Source organism: Dreissena polymorpha, chromosome 3 (genome assembly GCF_020536995.1).
Source record: "Dreissena polymorpha isolate Duluth1 chromosome 3, UMN_Dpol_1.0, whole genome shotgun sequence".
Lineage (NCBI taxonomy): Eukaryota > Metazoa > Mollusca > Bivalvia > Myida > Dreissenidae > Dreissena > Dreissena polymorpha.
In genome coordinates this window covers 137,682,114-137,701,086 of record NC_068357.1, presented here as the reverse complement: position 1 = coordinate 137,701,086, position 18,973 = coordinate 137,682,114, and the positions used below count along the sequence as shown (strand labels likewise).

The 18,973-nt window shown below is 37.5% G+C and overlaps 1 protein-coding gene across 1 annotated transcript; it reads left to right on the top strand.

Moving 5' to 3' along the window:
- The first annotated feature begins 71 nt into the window (after positions 1–71).
- On the top strand, positions 72–18,973 carry LOC127872627 (neurotrypsin-like). Its single transcript, XM_052415957.1, has 10 exons — positions 72–146; positions 386–499; positions 1,616–1,754; positions 2,423–2,640; positions 5,419–5,599; positions 12,835–13,039; positions 16,988–16,995; positions 17,339–17,497; positions 18,214–18,362; positions 18,812–18,973. The coding sequence occupies exons 1-10, from the start codon at positions 72–74 to the stop codon at positions 18,971–18,973; spliced, it is 1,410 nt and encodes a 469-aa protein (XP_052271917.1).

Genomic DNA, 18,973 nt, shown 5'->3' with positions numbered 1-18,973 from the left:
AAACATTCTTCTCATAGACATTTGAGAATATTAGACATCTACAAATCTTCACTAATGTCTACAGTGTTATTATGAGTACACAGTACAGACAACGATATTTTTGCCGTCGCTGGTTTTTAAGGGCGAGCGCAAACACAGAGGGCAAGGTGAGTCGCTGTTCCTTATAAGATACCATTAAACCAGGCGTTGCGCGCATATTATATTAACGTATCGATGGTATGGCAGGCACCAAACGCACATACTATGTATTGTACAAACTTATTTTCTTCGTGCTTATCGTGTATGGCGATATATTCTTGATAACAGATGACTATACATAAAAGTAGAAGAGTAGCAAATCTAATTCATAATTTAGAAATTGTTGTTCTTAACCTCTCTGTTGCAGGCAGAATTTCAAGAGAGTTCGAAGTCGGCGTACCGGGTTACGCACTTCCGGGTGGCGTACAGCATCGACTGCATCACCTTCGCCAATGTCACTGACAGGCACGGCGTTGAAAAGGTGACAATTATGTTTATAAAGAAGATATTACATGATACTGGTTGGAAAATGAAAGTGACCATATCAAGCGTGCATTAAAGTGTAAGGTAAAATTAAATGCTTTCTTATGTAAGGCCATAGGCATAAGATTTAAGTGTAAGGGTCCACTTAAAGTTGTGACATCTACCAACCAAGCAAGAAAAAACAGTAAATAAAAAGAAATTTTACAACTTTGTAATTGCATTTGTACATATTTAATTGTAAAACTACCTTTATATAGCATCATCATATTACCAGTTACTTAAATAAAACATATTTGTATTATGACTAGTACTACTTTTTGTTAAAAACAACGAAGCAAGCTTTATTCTTCATCAAAAGTATAGGTTTTTACACATCTTCCTTTTGAATCTTAAACGATTGGATACATGTTTCGAAACTATTCCTCAAACGACATTACACAATTCTGCTATTAAAATAAATGAAAACTGTTATGACCTTTGAAGGGGTTAGCAGTTACACAAACGCTTTTCTCAAACTAATTATTGTTGTGTTCTAAAACCGGCTTCACTGAAAATTAAATCACTGCATAACTAATATATAATTGTAAGTGATTTGACAGAAAGCGCCGTAGTACCAGTTTCGATTGACTATTTTATCTAAAGAGCCGCCAAAGCATAACAGCAGTTACGGAAATGTGGTTTTTAAAACGTATGTGCGTTGTTGGAAGATAGTTAGTTTTTAGAATTGTGTATACACTTTATTGCTTGATTTTCCACATTTTTTAAATGATGAGTGGGGTTTTTTCGGTAATGTACCTGATAACGTTCTCGCCCGCGGCCGCAAAACAGAGAATCGAATGTGTATGGCATAATCGATATTAATATAAATTATTAATAATCATACTAATTTTTTTTCTATAGTTATAAAAAATATTTATCGTAATATAATGTTTCATAAATTTGATAACGAAGTAAAGACATTTGTGATCGATATATACTGAAAGAAGTTGGGCAGCAATTTTTTTGCGGCGAGCGGCGGGTTTAATATCTTGTACACATAGCACTAATGAATCTGTCCGAATTCGAGACATTCAATGCATGTCCATTAATATTTAGTTCGTCGATGTATCCACAGGAATATTACGGAAATAAGGACTCTAATAAGACGACGACGGTGATGTTCGATCCCGTGTTCAACGCTAGATGCGTACGCATCGTGCCAACAAATCGTATCGGAGAGAACATTGCCATGAGGTTTGAACTGCTCGGCTGCAGTAAGCCCATTTTCACTTCATATATGATGTTTGGTTTTTAAAACAAGAACATTTCGCAATTTAAACAATTTTGGGGCTTTTTGCAACAGTGAACACTCATTAATTAGTAAACAGCAGTTATTTTGTGTTCTACAATACTCATTTGATTGATTTCAGAGAATTTAGAATTAATTAATGATGGATAAAATAGACTTATCTCAGTATAATCGAAGATGAATGATAATTTAGAAAATAAAACGCATTTAAGGTAAAGTACAACGTACATGTTCAAGTTATGAAGAAAGAGGCGAAAAAGGACAAACACTTATGCGTTAATTTATGCAAATGCATGAAAAAGAACAATAAATACAACACACAAATTCGATCATCTGGTTAGTGGACGCATCCATTAAGAACAGCTATTACAAACCATGTCGATTAGATAACCCATAGTATCGGCGCCTTCACAAATATTACCGCGTTTTAAAAATGTCTTGATACATGTCCTTAACGGAACAAATAATATTTGCTATTTGTCAATTATATTTATCAATCATTCGTTATGAATTTTTTTATTATCAAAAATATTTATTAGTCAGAATGTCGATAAGACGGTATCGTCTGTGCAATTCTCATTTCCACGTGTACGTGCATTAACTTACTTTGATATTATATCCTGTTGGTGGCAGATCCCGACCATTGCTCGGGCTCCATCACACCAAGCTCCACAGAGTGCCCCGATCACAATCTCCGGAAGTTCGTTTTTGACAAGGAGAAGATCATCACGTCGATGCGGATCACCCTGTCAGGTCCGGCTACCGAGCAGACGCCCACGTTTAACGTCGCCTTTGCCAGGGCATGCAACTTCGAAATGGCTCAGTTCTTGAAGGAGAACAACGAGCTGAAGGTAGGTGATATTACGCCTGGGGTGACCTGAGTGCACGCCCCACTTAATGGCCTAATGTATTTACAAATATCTAAAAAAAATCATTTAATTGAACACATTTTAGGAAAGTTAGTGATGGCGCTTAGAGACCGATTGATGACAAATACGCTCGGATAAATTTCATGGAGTGTGGGAAGGTGAATTGAGCGGTCAAGGGCCATACTCAAACTATAAATTGATCCAACTTTAAAATTTAACTTGTTGCAACGCGATTCACATTCCTTAACTTGATTGAATGAATTCAACATTTATTTGAATTATGTTCGATGCATTGAGATGGGAGTGAAATCAAACCTGCGTCATGACGGCTATGGAATGTGATCTCTTCTTTGATTCTATGCGATCATCACTCAGCAAATTGACAAGCCGCTCAATACTTTGTCAATCAATCGCATTCCCCATGGCCAAGTGCCTAGTCTAGATATCCCTAAAACGTTTTTTTACGGAACAGCATCATTTGCTTTGCTCGAACCATGCCCAAATCTTAGACGGCTACCAAATGTACGAATGCTAAGACTGGTCTTATCACATTTTATCTGCGTTTTGACAAAACGGCTTATATCACTTGCATAAGCGTACCAACGAATCTAAAGAATCTAACATGAGATAACTCTACGATCTGTTGATAAAACGGACTCGTAGAATGGTGGCGTCTAACCATAAACACCTTTGGGAAAAACACAATTTACACTTTACGTTTCAACTTATATTTAGTCCAGATAAACAATGCCACTGACGACGCCGAAGTGAACAAAGATTACGTCCCAAATGACGTCTATGATGGTTATTTCAACGATGAAAAATGTGAAGCATCTAAATCATCATTCTCTTGACCGGTGTGACAGTTGGGAGGAAATGGGGGACGACGAAACAGAAATAATGCTCCAATCAGGTCTGTTGTGTGCTATACGTAGAGTAACTCATCCAATGGAACAGTTTTACACAACGAGCTTTGCCTGTTGACGTATAATCATCATCATGATTCCATTGATCGTGTTTTGTCGTTTGGGGGAAATAGGTGACGACGACACAGAGATGCCCGTCAGGTTGGTCTTTTGTGGTCTGCTATAAGTAAGATATCCATGGGGAGGGACGTCCACTCTTCCACATTTTCCATCAACCTTTTCTTCTGTAGGCCACAACGGCGACCTCCCTCTAGGGTTCTCTAGAATACAGTCATGCATTGTGAGTCTTGCCTTGTGACTTGTTCAAACAAAGCTATCTTTAGTCGTTTGACGGTCCGTATGAAGGGTCCTTGTGGAACAATAAGCGCTGATGCAATGTTCCGGACGTATTCGTTGGTCTTACGCTCCAGGTAGGAGATGCAGTGCAGTCTTCGGCGACACTAGTTTTCAAATGCCTATATCTTGCGTTCTGTGTTCACGTGAAACGTCCAGGTCTCGCAACCGTAATGCAGGATGGATGCTGCGAGCCTGTACTTGGTGGGAAGCTGATGTAACTTCTTGTCCACAACCTCTTCAATCTGGTCATCGCCGCGGTCGCCATGACTATTCTTATTCGGACCTCAGCGGTACTGGTACCATCCTGTGGCAGGGTTGTACCCGAGTTATTGAAGCTGATTCTCGCAGTTGATGCTGATGTTTGCACCGGTGTTGGTTGTGCTCTCCGCCATGATCTTTGACTTTTTCGCGTTGACCTCCATCCCGTATGCTCCATCTGTTTTATAGTGTCTGTTGGTGAGATTTGGAAATTCACTGCTGGTTTCATCTATAAAGCTTATGGCATCGGCGAATCTTAAGTTGAAGATGGGTCTTCCATTGAAGGAGATAGAGGTGTGGTGAAAAAGGACAGTCTGCTGCATTATCCTCTCAAGAAATGCGAAGACTATGACAATTATGACGATTACACTGAAGTATCAATACAACGTACGTAACAAAAACGACGATTACACTGAAGTATCAATATTGATAGTGATGAATATGACATACGTGACGGTTATCTGTAATAAACAATATGAATGGAAAGTATACTAAACAAACGATAACCTGCCATGCAGAATCTTTTGCCTTATTATAGATTAATTAATTTGAAATAAAATATGTTCTCAAACTATATATATTAGAAAAAAAGAGGCAATAATAATATTTTTTATAGAATAACAATGTCTACTTACTGTACAATACCTTCTTACATCCCCAAAAATGTATAGTACGATATTCAGACACCACGACCCACTTGTTTCCGAGTATAATAGTGTTCTGACGGCTTTTTGCGTCGTTCCAGTGGGAAGTAAAATAATACTAAATAAAACAATGCAAATGACATCATTTAAGAGTCTAAAAGTGTTTTGATGGCATTTCGCGATATTTTAACATATGGACATCTGGTAAAAGTCCCAGCATCATGTTCTTAATATACCCATTTCCATAATTGGAGACTTTCAGGAATGCTATCACAATATTCGCAGACTGCATATGCTTCATAAAATGATATGTGTCCCTGCAAATGTCTAACAGGACGGCTTATTATAAATGTTGCATTATATTAAAGATATACTAGCATCCCTACCTACTTATCAAGCCTGGAATTTCAACATAAAGAGGTATGGTCAAGACACTGTCTACCTACCAAGTTCTGAAACACCGTTATGTGAACATGCTAGTCTTCAACCACAAGAGTGTGGCGTAATAATAAAGAAAACAACCACGTTTACTAATTCAAACATACGCGGCCATTATTATTTTAAATACGATATTATGTTTTTGTCATGATTTTGAGATCCCGAACGGTGAAAGCTCGCTAGTGTTAGAGGGACCGGGGTTCCCTATCCGCTCCCAGTGTATTGCCGTGTTCACCCGCTTTGAGACCGGAAACGCCCACGCGGATGGCCTGCCGAGGGCGAGGAATCACTTGGTAGTCATGGAAACAGACGGGTATCAAGTGACATTCGAAGGCTGCAGTACGTGTGACATATTATTGAAACTCTGCGCGAATCAACTGTATACATGTAGTGTATAGTTCGTAAAATAGTAACTGCAGGCGATAACATGAGATAATTATTGAATTGACCTCATGTGTTTAATGGTTTTCAGTTTCAATACGCTATTTAATTTTATTTAATTTAAGAAAATAAATTTTGTTATTTCTTCGTTTTAAAACACTTGGAAATACTACTCTGGTTTCCGTTTGAGACCCTTGTACGAAAGGTTTTGAAACAACGTCTATGCAATTCTATATTGACGTCTTGATTATACTTGAAGGTCCCTTGCAAATGTTCAACATATCTATAATGAAACACATTAAGGTTTAACTGGCATCATCATAACTGTATACAAGTATATTATTGATTACAATATATAACTATAACCCGATAACCCGATAACGCGATAAACTTTCTATTGCATAATGGCAAGTATATCCAATATATATTATGTATATATTTATTTATTTAATATAAAGTCGTGGCTTACCGAGCCGTTATTTTATTCGTGCCGAGCCTGATATATCACAAAAAAAATAAAAAAAATAATGAAACAAATCGCTAAAAAGCTGCAGTTTTAGCGGGAAAGAATATGACTTATGTCGTTTGACCTGTTAATAATGACGTCATGAGCACGCGCGCATAATATTTGTAAAAAAATGTTTTTTTGCTTTTTGTGTTGCATTTTGTGTTTTATAACTATGGACGCAATGGTCGGATAATGCTAAAGGGCCCATACCACCTGGATAGTAATACGCGTCGCGCTTTGCGCTCTATATGTGGTTCTTAAAAAAACTCCAAGGAGTGCTTGACTCTAGGGTAACGGGTTGCTGGGACACAGCTCCTTCTTGATAAGCGGCTGCTTCCTTTATCGCAACTCATTGTTACAATCAATACTTCGCGCTCTATATGTGGTAGGGATAGGCCTATGATAGACAACCATAAAAATACATGGATAATAGATGTGTTGTTTGCATTTATTTGTCAATATAAAAACACGTGTATTTTTTATAAGATATTTAAGTGATGTAAGAAATTTTAATTAACGTTGTCACCACGTTGCATCCATTAATTTGAATAAAAAAGTCCAATTGTAGTTAAATGGATTTTAAAATGTCTTCATTAAATAAAGCTTTATTATATTTATTAACCTGACTGAAAAAATTGTCAGCCGCCGAACTGTTCCGTTCGTGCCGGAACCCGGGATTGAACCGGGGGGCCTTTAGATGACTGTTGCGTAAACAACTTCAGTCTAACGCTCTCCCAACTGAGCTATTCCGACTGACATTCACTTATGTACTGCTATTTGGTGAAGTTGTGTATAGCGATCGTTATTTTATTTATATTAATAAACTAATACATTGTACGTTTTCGTACCACTACGCCTTCCAATAAACTTTCTTGCGCGATAGGTCGTCACATATCGCACTTCATTGATTCTTCACTAAATAAGCAAATTAGAAAAACCACAAAATAAACATATTTTGATTATGTTTTGTTTTTATACAAAACATCATTTGTTTTTATACAAAACCAGAATGTTTTGCGTATTTGCCCAGTCCCTGTGATCTTTCCCCTGTGATCAGTTGTGGATCAGCTATTAATTAAAACAATTAGCTTGGCATTATTGGCAATAAATGTTGCAATAAATGTAATAGGCGCAAATGCAGTACTTAGTTACACTAATTTACACAAAAAAGCACCACTATGCAAGATATTTAAAAACATATATTTATACATTGATCCGTAAAATAACTTCTCCTCCCAAAAGCGAAAAAAATGCATTACATACTAGTCGCCGCCCTCCAGGGCGTCGCCAATAATCTTAAATGACATCATCTGACCATGCATGTCCTAGATTTCTAAATCAAGGCCCTGGTCTGACACATTGGTAACATTAAGGACGTACGCGGCAGTTTTAATGCAAATTTTGCTACACCTAGAATTTGATAAGTTTTGGTATTTAGGTAGAACCATCTGTTGTGGATAGAAACATAAAATACAAATCATGGGTCACCGTTGTTGTTCATTTTTTATTCGCACTTGAACAACAAGCATATTTTAGCACAAGAACAATTCACCAATAAGGTAATAACATAATTACTAGAGTAAATTAATGAGAAAAGTGTTGAAAACAACCTCTATTTATCACAAAATATGTAATACTCATTTAATTAGAATGTAAGTTTTAAAAAATAACATGAATCGATTGATTCATGTGTTTTTTATAAATATTTAAACATAAACAAAAACAGCCTAATTTCACATATGAAAATAAATAAAATTCATTTTTATTTTTGAATGCCTTCCTGCACCTAGATTTTTTCCAAATTTACCTAAATGTTAAATGAGTTAAAACTTAATACAAATATAAAAAGAAAACAATAGGTCACCGTTGTCGTTTGTTCACAAATGCAGTTTTACGGAAGGTATTAAAATGCTATTTAAAACACAGTGAAAACCATGTACATGGTTCAGGTCAAAAAACATACTAGTACATGTATTGCTGTATGCCAATGAAAATGTAGATTTAAATGTAAATGAAAACACAAATTATGTGTAGCAAGATGAGTAAAAGAATAATAATACAGTAAATAACTAAACACAAGATGTATACAATATATTAAAGGGGCCGTCCAACATATTTAGGCATGTATTGAAGCTTGTCATTAAATACTTAAAATGCTTTATATTGATAAATTTAAACATTTGAACTAAAAATCTCTAGTAAAAGAACATGAATACAATTTAAAAAAAAAGGAAAAAAAGTAACCCTCAACAGGGCTCGAACCACTGATTCCTGGAGTAAAAAGCCTACCGCCTATACCACTCGACCATCCACGCTCATATTGAGAGCGGATGTATTTTTTACCTATATAAGCAATCCTCGTAGTTTCCCAAAATATCGTTTCGCGTCGATACAACGCTTTATCTGTTGGACGGCCCCTTTAAAGGGGCATATCAAAGGTATTTCATTTTCATGGACAAAAACTTCCATTTTTTGTACCTTGCGTTCATTTTAAACATGTTTTGTTGTTCTTTCGTTCTTACATTGTTTACATTCTTTTTTATCCGAATATCCGAAATATATTGCACTTATTTCGCAACCGGTGTTTCAGTAAAAAAATATTTGCGTGAAACTAAACTGCCGCGTACGTCCTTAACGTTAAACTGTTACCAGTCTTCTGAAATTAATTTTTATTGAACTATGTAATGAATCCTAAATCGGGCACTGATTTTTCTTGTTTTAAAACTGTCATAGATCAGTTGTGGCCTCTCGGTAATGACCCGTTTTTGCTTACTTGTCACAACCTTAAAACTTTCAACTCTTCTATAATAGCAAATCTGGATTTAGGTGATCTTCAATGGTACATTTACACTTTAGCTCTGTCACAAGAGTGCTGGTAAAGTCAAGTCACATATTTCAATCTAGGCCATGTCAAACTCAAAGTGTCAAAGACAAATGAAAGATGCGTTCATTTATTTTTGTCCCATTGTTTACTTCTGCTGTGAGTTTTTATATAATATAACCGATGACCATCATGTGAGAGAAAATTCACATTATCTTAGTATATCAGGTTTAGCAGCCTTTTAGATAACAAAGTTGGCTAGTTTTCAATTTCGCTTCTGGGGATCAAACCCGCAGCACAACCTCCTGCAATCAAAGACGACACTCTACCACTAGGCTTTTAGGAAGATTCTGAAATTTTTCGATCCCTTGTCAGAGCAACCAAACCATAAATTAAGTCAAATATTGCCGACTCGGTATTATTGAGTCAGTTCATGAGAGATAATGGAAGATGCAACATCTCTCACGCCCCCTAGCATCGCCTTAAGCAGTATTCAATTCTCAACACGAAAGTGCTGGAGTCATTGATCCCGAGGGACCAGAAAAACTCTTGATTAATGTACGAAATAAAATCATTTTATTATTGACAATACTATTATTTGAGCCAGGTCACAGGGAAAGGACAGTCTAATCAGTGTCCAATTAAACTATTTGTTATTGTCAGAAAACCGCTATTAAGCAAACAGCTTTCAAGCGACTGCAGGCTGATATGGATCCAAACTGGCCACAATCGCCTTAATGTCTCTTTTACTGTGACACTGTTCATTTGACTTAAAAATGATATAAAATACTAAAATATAAAGAAGAAATAATACAAACCAGTTATTTGAGTAAAGACTTTGTAATCAATGTTTTCAGGACAGCTTGGTGATCTGCAAATCCCATGTGATATGTTGATATCGGGTATCATAGTCATTCAATAAGTCGCAAAATGCTCGAATACAATTTACAAAGCAAAATGTGACTTAAATTGATAACTAAAAATACCAGTTTTGCCGTGTCAAGCTGTCAAGATCCAGAAAGTCCTGCATTCACATCGAATATATCTTTCGAATTCAATCCATTGTTGACATTAGCGGAGATTTAGTTAATAAATAACTCATATATCCTAAATGACAGTTTCTAAACACAGGTGGAAGTAACGTACCCAGGATGGTATTTTTCATATATATATTTTTTAGGACCCAATATATTCAAATAAATATATAAAATCATGTTTAATAAGAAAAAAATTGACAAAGAGCCATGAAAAAAAATCCCCACCCTCTGATATTGGAATCATAACAAGGTCATTAACTAGACTTTATTATAGACCTGTCTTCGCGGGCCGCAAAAATGTCAAAAATAGCTTTAATCCAAAGCATCCCTTGATCCTACTATGGGCAATTGGACAACCTTTCAAAAAAAGTTAACTTCAAAAATATCTGTCCAGCCGTTAACTCACAGTCGGTCGAAAACCGAGCAATATTTCGAGTCCGTTTGTCAACACGAATAAATCTTCTACAGACTTTCAAACAATATTTTTTAGTTTTTGCCCCTTAATCGATAGCTCCCGTCGTATTCCTTTGAAAAAACGAAGCGTGTCAAATAATGCATGCATATGCAACCACTTACCCCTAAAAACTTATTCCAATACAATCAGAATGATAAGTAATTTCCATTTATTCACATTTTTTAAAACATCGTTGTTGTTGTTGATTGGATATTTATGTGCCTGGCTCTGTCAGTGTAATTCACTGCTAAGCCGGGTTCAAGAGCGAAAGCTACTTTCGTTTTCAAGTAAATAAAATTTGGGGTTAAAACAGTTGTTGCAAAGAAAATATAACATTTTGGAATTAGTTTTTAGAGGTAAGTGGTTGCATATGCATGCATTATTTGACACGCTTCGTTGTTTCAAAGTAATAGGACGCGAGCTATCGATTAAGGGGCAAAACTCAAAAATATTGTTTGAAAGTCTGTAGAAGATTTATTCGGGTTGACAAACGGACTCGAAATATTGCTCGGTTTTTGACCGACTGTGAGTTAACGGCTGGACAGATATTTTTGAAGTTAACTTTTTTTGAAAGGTTGTCCAATTGCCCATAGGGGGATCAATGGATGCTTTTGATTAAAGCTACTTTTGACATTTTTACGGCCAGCGAAGACAGGTCTATGATAAATTCTAGTTAATGACCTTGTTATGATTCCAATATCAGAGGGTGGGGATTTTTTTTCATGGCTCTTTGTCAATTTTTTTCTCATTAAACATGATTTTATATATTTATTTGAATATATTGGGCTCCTAAAAAATAAAAATACTATCCAGGGTACGTTACTTCCACCTGTGTTTCTAAATACCAAACAAGCCGATGTATGCTGTAAGAAAGTTTTGACACGAGTGTGAACATTCTCTCATGGGCGCGGCCATTGTTGTATGTTGAGGCACGAACGACAACTCTGCTGGAGAATGTTATCAATGCTAATCAGCGAGATATGCCGATTAGAAAAATCGAGTTATCTCAATCGGACTGGCTCGGTCTTTTAAATAGCTCGCCATTGTGAAGAATTTTTTCATGGTGTGATAACTTAGACGAGCTGCTGAAGCAGCATCGTCAAAAATTAAAGAAAGAAAAAAAGTAACCCTCATCTGAGCTCCAACCACTGACCCACTAACAACTAACAAAATATAACGACAACAATAGAACTCTCCAAATTATTCAATCGTTTCGCGTTACAACGCTCTATAATTTTTAGGTTTTTAAATCGTCAATGGATATTTTAGAGCCTGGTAAATATTCAGTATAACTGTTTCCTCACACATATCATAAAGACAACGAAAATGTGCGAATTAGAAAAAAATAATTTTTTGTCAATTCACCAAAACGTGAAAAGGCCCCTTTAATGTATCAACAAAATGTATGTGTATCCCTGTTAAGAGCATCTTCATAGAATTCGGCTTTGACCCGTTCTTTGTTTGAATTTCAGATGCCTTGACGCCGCATGGTAAGTCACTTTATTTTGCATCTACGAAGTAATTGATTAATGTTATATTGTGATTTATAGTGCCTAATGATAACGTTCATTAATTAAATATTTTCTTCATTTTTAACCAGAATCAAAGTTAACAATCGTGTTGCGTTCGGCAAATCCTGTCATTTAATGAGCTCGCAAAACATGGCGTCACTTTATTTAGGACAGGGTTGCTGCTGACCAGACTATGCGAATGCGCAGGCTGGTTTGAAACAACGCTGGTCTCATAGAGAATAAGACCCAAGTTCGCATTATGAGAATGTTGTGGACTTATTGCCTTCTTTAAAAAACAAACTATTTACACCAATCTTTTCCTAGATTTATCTCAGAAGTGATGTTATGAAATGATGTGATTGTTTGATGAAAACTTTAAAATATGCCTTAATATAGGACATAGGATGTAATTTCGTAACAAACAAGATGGCGACGTCCATGCCAAGACAGGTTTTTTTGACGTTATATACCCTTTATTACTTTTATTAATTGTTGAAATGCCGCTCACTTTCTAGCCATATCGACAAGAACGTGATAAGCGTTTTAATCGTATTAATATTAACCATATATCTCGACTTTACTCGCTGCGAAATTTCTTAGCGTGTCTCGCTAAGAAAATGTGCAGCGAGTTAAGTCCAGATAAAGAGCAATTATTAATACGAAATAAACGCTAATCATTTTCTTGCTGATATGGCTGGAAAGTTAGCGGCTTTTAAGCAATCAAAGCAAGTAATAAAGTGCATAAAATGGCGAAAAATACCTAATTTAGTATGGGCGTTGCCATCTTTTTTGTTTTTTAATTAGCTCTTTTGTCAGAGCAATCAATCAATTTCACTTTTATGTACATGTATATCTTTGTAAGAACATATCGACTCGTGTGGCAAAACCTACATTGTGAAAAACGACGCAAGGAAGCGAATTGTAGGCGGCTCGTCGTTACTTCAAGGAGAGTGGCCATGGCTGGTGTCACTTCAACAATTATCGGCTGATATGGAGGCTATGGGGCATGGGTGTGGAGCGACACTTATCTCCCCGCAGTGGCTACTGACCGCTGCGCACTGTTTCGAGTGAGTTCGATTGTCAACGGAAATGGGAATGTATATACTTAAACATGGGCACACATAAAATGGTCCAGGGAAAGTAAACAGTTTTGTCTTTGCAGATCCTACGTATTGTCTTATTTATTACAGTTCACCACATTGTTTTATTCCCCACCCCCACATAAAAGGGCGTGGGATTAGGCAATTCACTTGTTCGTACGCTCGTACATATCTAAGTCGTTCCCGGTTCATGTCCGGACTATTACATCAACATTAATTTGAAAGTTTAAACATAGTTTGCTAACCGTGATTACTAAGTGGATACGACGCGCAAGCGCATACCATATGCATATGGCTCCAAACTTAAGGTCACACGAAGAGGTCAAAGGCAAATATGATAATTTAGACTGCTTGTCCTGACTGTAATTTTATTTTTTATCGTTTAATAGTAAAACACTTTTTAATGATTATTAAATGTGGGGTTGATGTGACGTGCTGCACAACACATTCCAATCTCAAGGGTAAAGACCACGTCTGAAGGTAAAAATAACTATGTCTTTAATACAGCTTGTCATGAATGTTATTTTATCATCGATGGGACAACTGTAAAATGTGATGATCATCGTGTGGATCTCTTAGTGACTGGTCAAGGTGACATCAATAGATTGAATGTAAAGTATGAGAACACTATAGCTCATTCAGACTTAAAGTTCATCGCGTATGTGGTAGTTTAGAAATAACTTGCCGCACACGAACAACATTTAAATATCGCGGGTGTTACATAATACTTGTAACCCTATCCCAAATGTCAACGTCACTTTTCATGGAATGTATCTGAATATATATCTCTGCTATAACTCCATTTTTTTTCATTTAGCTTTTTCGACACACCCTATGCCTGTGTCTTAACCAAGGGTAGTGTAGGGAAGTTAATCCATCCGTGTGTTTTATAAATTTTGTATTAAACTCTCCATAGATTTACGTGAAATCTGAAAAAAAAGAAAGGTAATAGAACATAAGCGCGACGTGAAAAACACATTTTGTTATACATAATCAAAACAAATAAATCTGTTATACATAATCGAAAGAAATAATTATAGATTTTCTATACTTGAACAGTAAAGCTATTTTGATTTTAGTAACTGCAATCGACGTTAGCACAACACTTATCTCACAATTTTACATGATTTTACGTGATTGTGATATACGAGCATGTCTGCAGTAATAATGGGTGTCTGGAGATTGACACGTTGGACACAAACTACTGACGCGCGTTACTCGGAGAGCACGTGCTGTATCGAGAGGAAGGCACGGAGCAGGAGCATACCTTGGACAAGATAGTCTAACACCCTGAGTACTCGTGTGAGTGGCTACTCCAATATTAAATACCTTAATTACGAGTATTTGATATAAATGAATGAATAAGCATTATAGTGTGTCACGGACATGCATATATACCTTTCGAAACATGTTTAAGCCGATCATTTTAACTGAGCGCTTGCATATTCCATTGAAGTGTTCAAAATGATTGCATACGCATGTTAACCATGCCAATTTATCACACGCGTGCACACATAAACTCAATTGTATCTCACAATTGCACCTGCAGTTCAACTGTATCAGACTCGTAGAAGAGGTGTCTCACATTTAATGTTTATCAATTCCATTTCATTAAATGCTTGACGGTGTCAACTACACTATGTCACACACGTGTACTTGTCCACTCCAATACGCTACACGAATTTCAGTTTCCACACCAATGACCCACACGATTTCAACGTCAATTTATCATACAATTTTAAGTGTCCAGGCTAATTTATCACAGTTGCCATTGACACATGTGCGACACATGAGAAGACCCTTGAAAGCGTGTGGTAAATTTTTTATGACATTTACAGATGCGTGTTTTGATGTACACAAATGTCTTACATTCTCTTCAATGTCAACTCCAATGTATCGAACGGTCTCTAGTATCCATGTCAGTGTATGAAACGCTACAAAATGTCCGCACTACTGTATGTGTCCATATCAATGAATCACAACTCGCTTGTCAGTGGCCACACGTAGTCTCAAACGCTTGTCAGTATCCACATTTATTTCTCAAACGCTTGTCAGTGTCCACACCTATGTCTCAAACGCTTGTCAGTGTCCACACCTATGTCTCAAACGCTTATCAGTGTCCACACCTATTCTCAAACGCTTGTCAGTGTCCACACCTATGTCTTAAACGCTTGTCAGTGTCTCCACAGATGTCTCAAACGCTTGTCAGTTTCCACACATATGTCTCAAACGCTTGTCAGTGTCCACATCCATTCTCAAACACTTGTCAGTGTCCACATCTATGTCACAAACGCTTGTCCGTGTCCACACTTATTCTCAAACGCTTGTCAGTGTCCACACCTATTCTAAAACGCTTGTCAGTGTCCACACCTATGTCTTAAACGCTTGTCAGTGTCCACACCTATGTCTAGAAAGCTTGTCAGTGTCCACACTTAGTCTCAAACGCTTGTCAGTGTCCACAACTATGTCTCGAACGCTTGTCAGTGTTCACACCTATGTCTCAAACGCTTGTCAGTGTCCACACTTAGTCTAAAACGCTTATCAGTGTCCACACCTATGTCTGAAACGCTTGTCAGTGTCCACACCTATTCTTAAACGCTTGTCAGTGTCCACAGCTTTGTCATAAACGCTTGTCAGTGTCCACACTTATTCTCAAACGCTTGTCAGTGTCCACACCTATGTCTCAAACGCTTGTCAGTATCCACACTTATGTCTCAAACGCTTGTCAGTGTTCACACCTATGTCTCAAACGCTTGTCAGTGTCCACACCTATGTCTAGAACGCTTGTCAGTATTCATATATATATTTCTCAAACGCTTGTCAGTGTCCCCAACTATGTCTCGAACGCTTGTCAGTGTTCACATCTATGTCTCAAACGCTTGTCAGTGTCCACACTTAGTCTAAAACGCTTATCAGTGTCCACATTTTTGTCACAAACGCTTGTCAGTGTCCACACTTAGTCTCAAACGCTTGTCAGTGTCCACACCTATTCTCAAACGCTTGTCAGTGTCCACACCTATGTCTGAAACGCTTGTCAGTGTCCACACCTATGTCTAGAACGCTTGTCAGTGTCCACACTTAGTCTCAAACGCTTGTCAGTGTCCACAACTATATCTCGAACGCTTGTCAGTGTTCACATCTATGTCTCAAACGCTTGTCAGTGTCCACACTTAGTCTAAAACGCTTATCAGTGTCCACACCTATGTCTGAAACGCTTGTCAGTGTCCACACCTATTCTTAAACGCTTTTCAGTGTCCACAGCTTTGTCACAAACGCTTGTCAGTGTATACACTAAGTCTCAAACGCTTGTGAGTGTCCACACTTATTCTCAAACGCTTGTAAGTGTCCACACCTATGTCTCAAACGCGTGTCAGTATCCACACTTATGTCTCAAACGCTTGTCAGTGTTCACACCTATGTCACAAACGCTTGTCAGTGTCCACACCAATGTCTAGAACGCTTGTCAGTGTCCATATATATTTCTCAATCGCTTGTCAGTGTCCCCAACTATGTCCCGAACGCTTGTCAGTGTTCACACCTATGTCTCAAACGCTTGTCAGTGTCAACACTTAGTCTTAAACGCTTATCAGTGTCCACACCTATGTTTCAAACGCTTGTCAGTGTCCACACCTACTCTCGATTCTTGTCAGTGCCCACACTTAGTCTCAAACGCTTGTCAGTGTCCACACCTATGTCTCAAACGCTTGTCAGTATCCACACCTATGTCTCAAACGCGTGTCAGTGCCCACACATATGTTTCAAACGCTTTTAAGTGCCCACAAATACGTATCAAGCGTCAGTGTCAACATCATCAGTGACCACAATGTATCACACAGTTATAAATTTCAACGACAATTTGAATAACACCCTTATCAAGTAGCTGTTTCAATTGCATTCTTTGTGTCTTTAACACAGGGCGTTTGGTAAGCTCTAAGTCCAAAAACAAGTCATGCATAGAACTCTATGCACTGCGCGCCATGCGTCATACAGTATCTACATAGTAGAATAACGTTCCGTGTCTGAACACTCAACAACTGAATTAAAAACTACTCAGTGTCACCTCAAATATATCATACTTTTGTCGGCATCTCCACCCATTTATCAGACATGTGCACGTGACACCTAAAATGTATCAGACATAAACATGTGTCAACAAAATATGTTAGACGTGTTCGCGTGTCAATGTAAATGATGTAGCAGTTCGCACGTATAAACTCCATTATGTTAGACGCTTCAACATCAGATGTATGCACATTTTTATTTCAGAGTGTTCGGACGATAAATGGCTCTATGATATCGCCCTACTAAAGTTGAGCAGGCCTGCTCACCTGTCCGAGTACGTGAACACCATTTGTATGGACACCAATTACACTGCGCCCGATCACAGCCACTGCGTCACTGCGGGATGGGGAGACTTAGTGCAAGGTAGACTCGATTTCTAATATAAAGAAGTTAAACTCCAGCTGCTGGAGCAGTATTGCATTCTCATTATATACAACTTGTTGGTCCTTTATTTCAGGCAAGTGACCAATAGTAAAAACAGTACGAAACAGCGCAATACGAAACAACATACACACAAAGAAGAATAAAGCTGGGGTCACCGCCTTGGAAAGGTCAATGCAAAGCATTGGGGGTTTAAACCGGCTTTAGAGCGCTCAGCCTCACACTTGGCCCAGCAATATTCATGATTCATATAAGTGTAAATAAGAAAGGTCTTAAACAAGGTTTCTAAAAATTATAAAAATAACAATACCGCTATCAGCCTCTGAAGGCTGAAAATATAACGACATTGAAGATTTGTACGGGGATACACGTTACTGCATCCACGCAGCACACATCAAAATAACCAAACCACTATCATGGAAAATAGTACAACACATTTAAGATTTAGAGATATGTTTTTATTTTTGCAAAGAAAGAAGAATACTTTATTCCTGTACAGTAATGATTTTCAGTTGCAAACAAAAGATAAGTAAACTGTGTCGCTTTGTTTGACAATAATATTCTTATGATTCAGCAAAGTTTTTGGTAGCCGTTAGAAAGACAAGAGCATCAGAATACTTACGTAAATCTTATATAACAATTTTAACTTGCAATTTTTATACCAATGTTACAACGGAAGAGGCGGCGTTGTTTTCCAGGTTCGAATGAAAGCGTGGAAATACCGCACCATGCGAGTGTTCAGATCGTGCCCAGTTCCGTCTGCGCCGATCTCCACCATGAACCGGAAGACACACCCCTCACCGTCTCTAATATTTGCGCCGCTGGTGAAGGCAGGGATTCTTGTCAGGTGGGATTCAATATTGCGAATGTGAAATGACATATTCATTAGCAAATAGCCTAGTATCAAAAAGTCATACATATTCTTGTTGTGCGTGTCTAAAATGAATTCTTATAATATTGCTCATCTTAGGTGACATCATTCGATCTTTCATTTATATTTAATCAACTATTCTTAGTTTTGTTTACATGCGTTTCTTTTCGTTAATTATAGTGAGCTAGATAATAGATATGCCTACGTTGTCATTTTAGTTAATAATTTATTTTACTCGTCCAAGAAATACACTGGCTAGCAAAAAATAAAAATTTCCTAAACTTGTTTGATATTATATGTTATAAACTAACAATTCTTGTCAGATTCTATCAATTTAGATGTGTTAGCCTATTCTTCTATGAAGTTAATTACTACGTAAAGTGATGTACTTTATGTCATACAAGGGCATTTCACCTTTTTTCTAGGGCGACTCGGGCGGTCCGCTAGCGTGCTTCCATGACGGCCACTGGGTCCAGGTGGGCGTGGTCAGTTCAGGCGAAGGTTGCGCCAACCCACTGTACCCCGGGTTCTACACGCGTGTTAATCACTTCTACGACTGGATCGAGGATGTCATTGAGTCCAACTGA

What these genes read in the sequence shown, in the direction of transcription:
- LOC127872627 (XM_052415957.1), top strand. Translation starts at nt 72, where the DNA reads ATGAGTACACAGTACAGACAACGATATTTTTGCCGTCGCTGGTTTTTA. An exon ending in GTTTGAACTGCTCGGCTGCA is followed by an intron (nt 1,755 to 2,422) that starts GTAAGCCCATTT and finishes TGTTGGTGGCAG; the next exon opens with ATCCCGACCATTGCTCGGGC. An exon ending in AGTGACATTCGAAGGCTGCA is followed by an intron (nt 5,600 to 12,834) that starts GTACGTGTGACA and finishes TATCTTTGTAAG; the next exon opens with AACATATCGACTCGTGTGGC.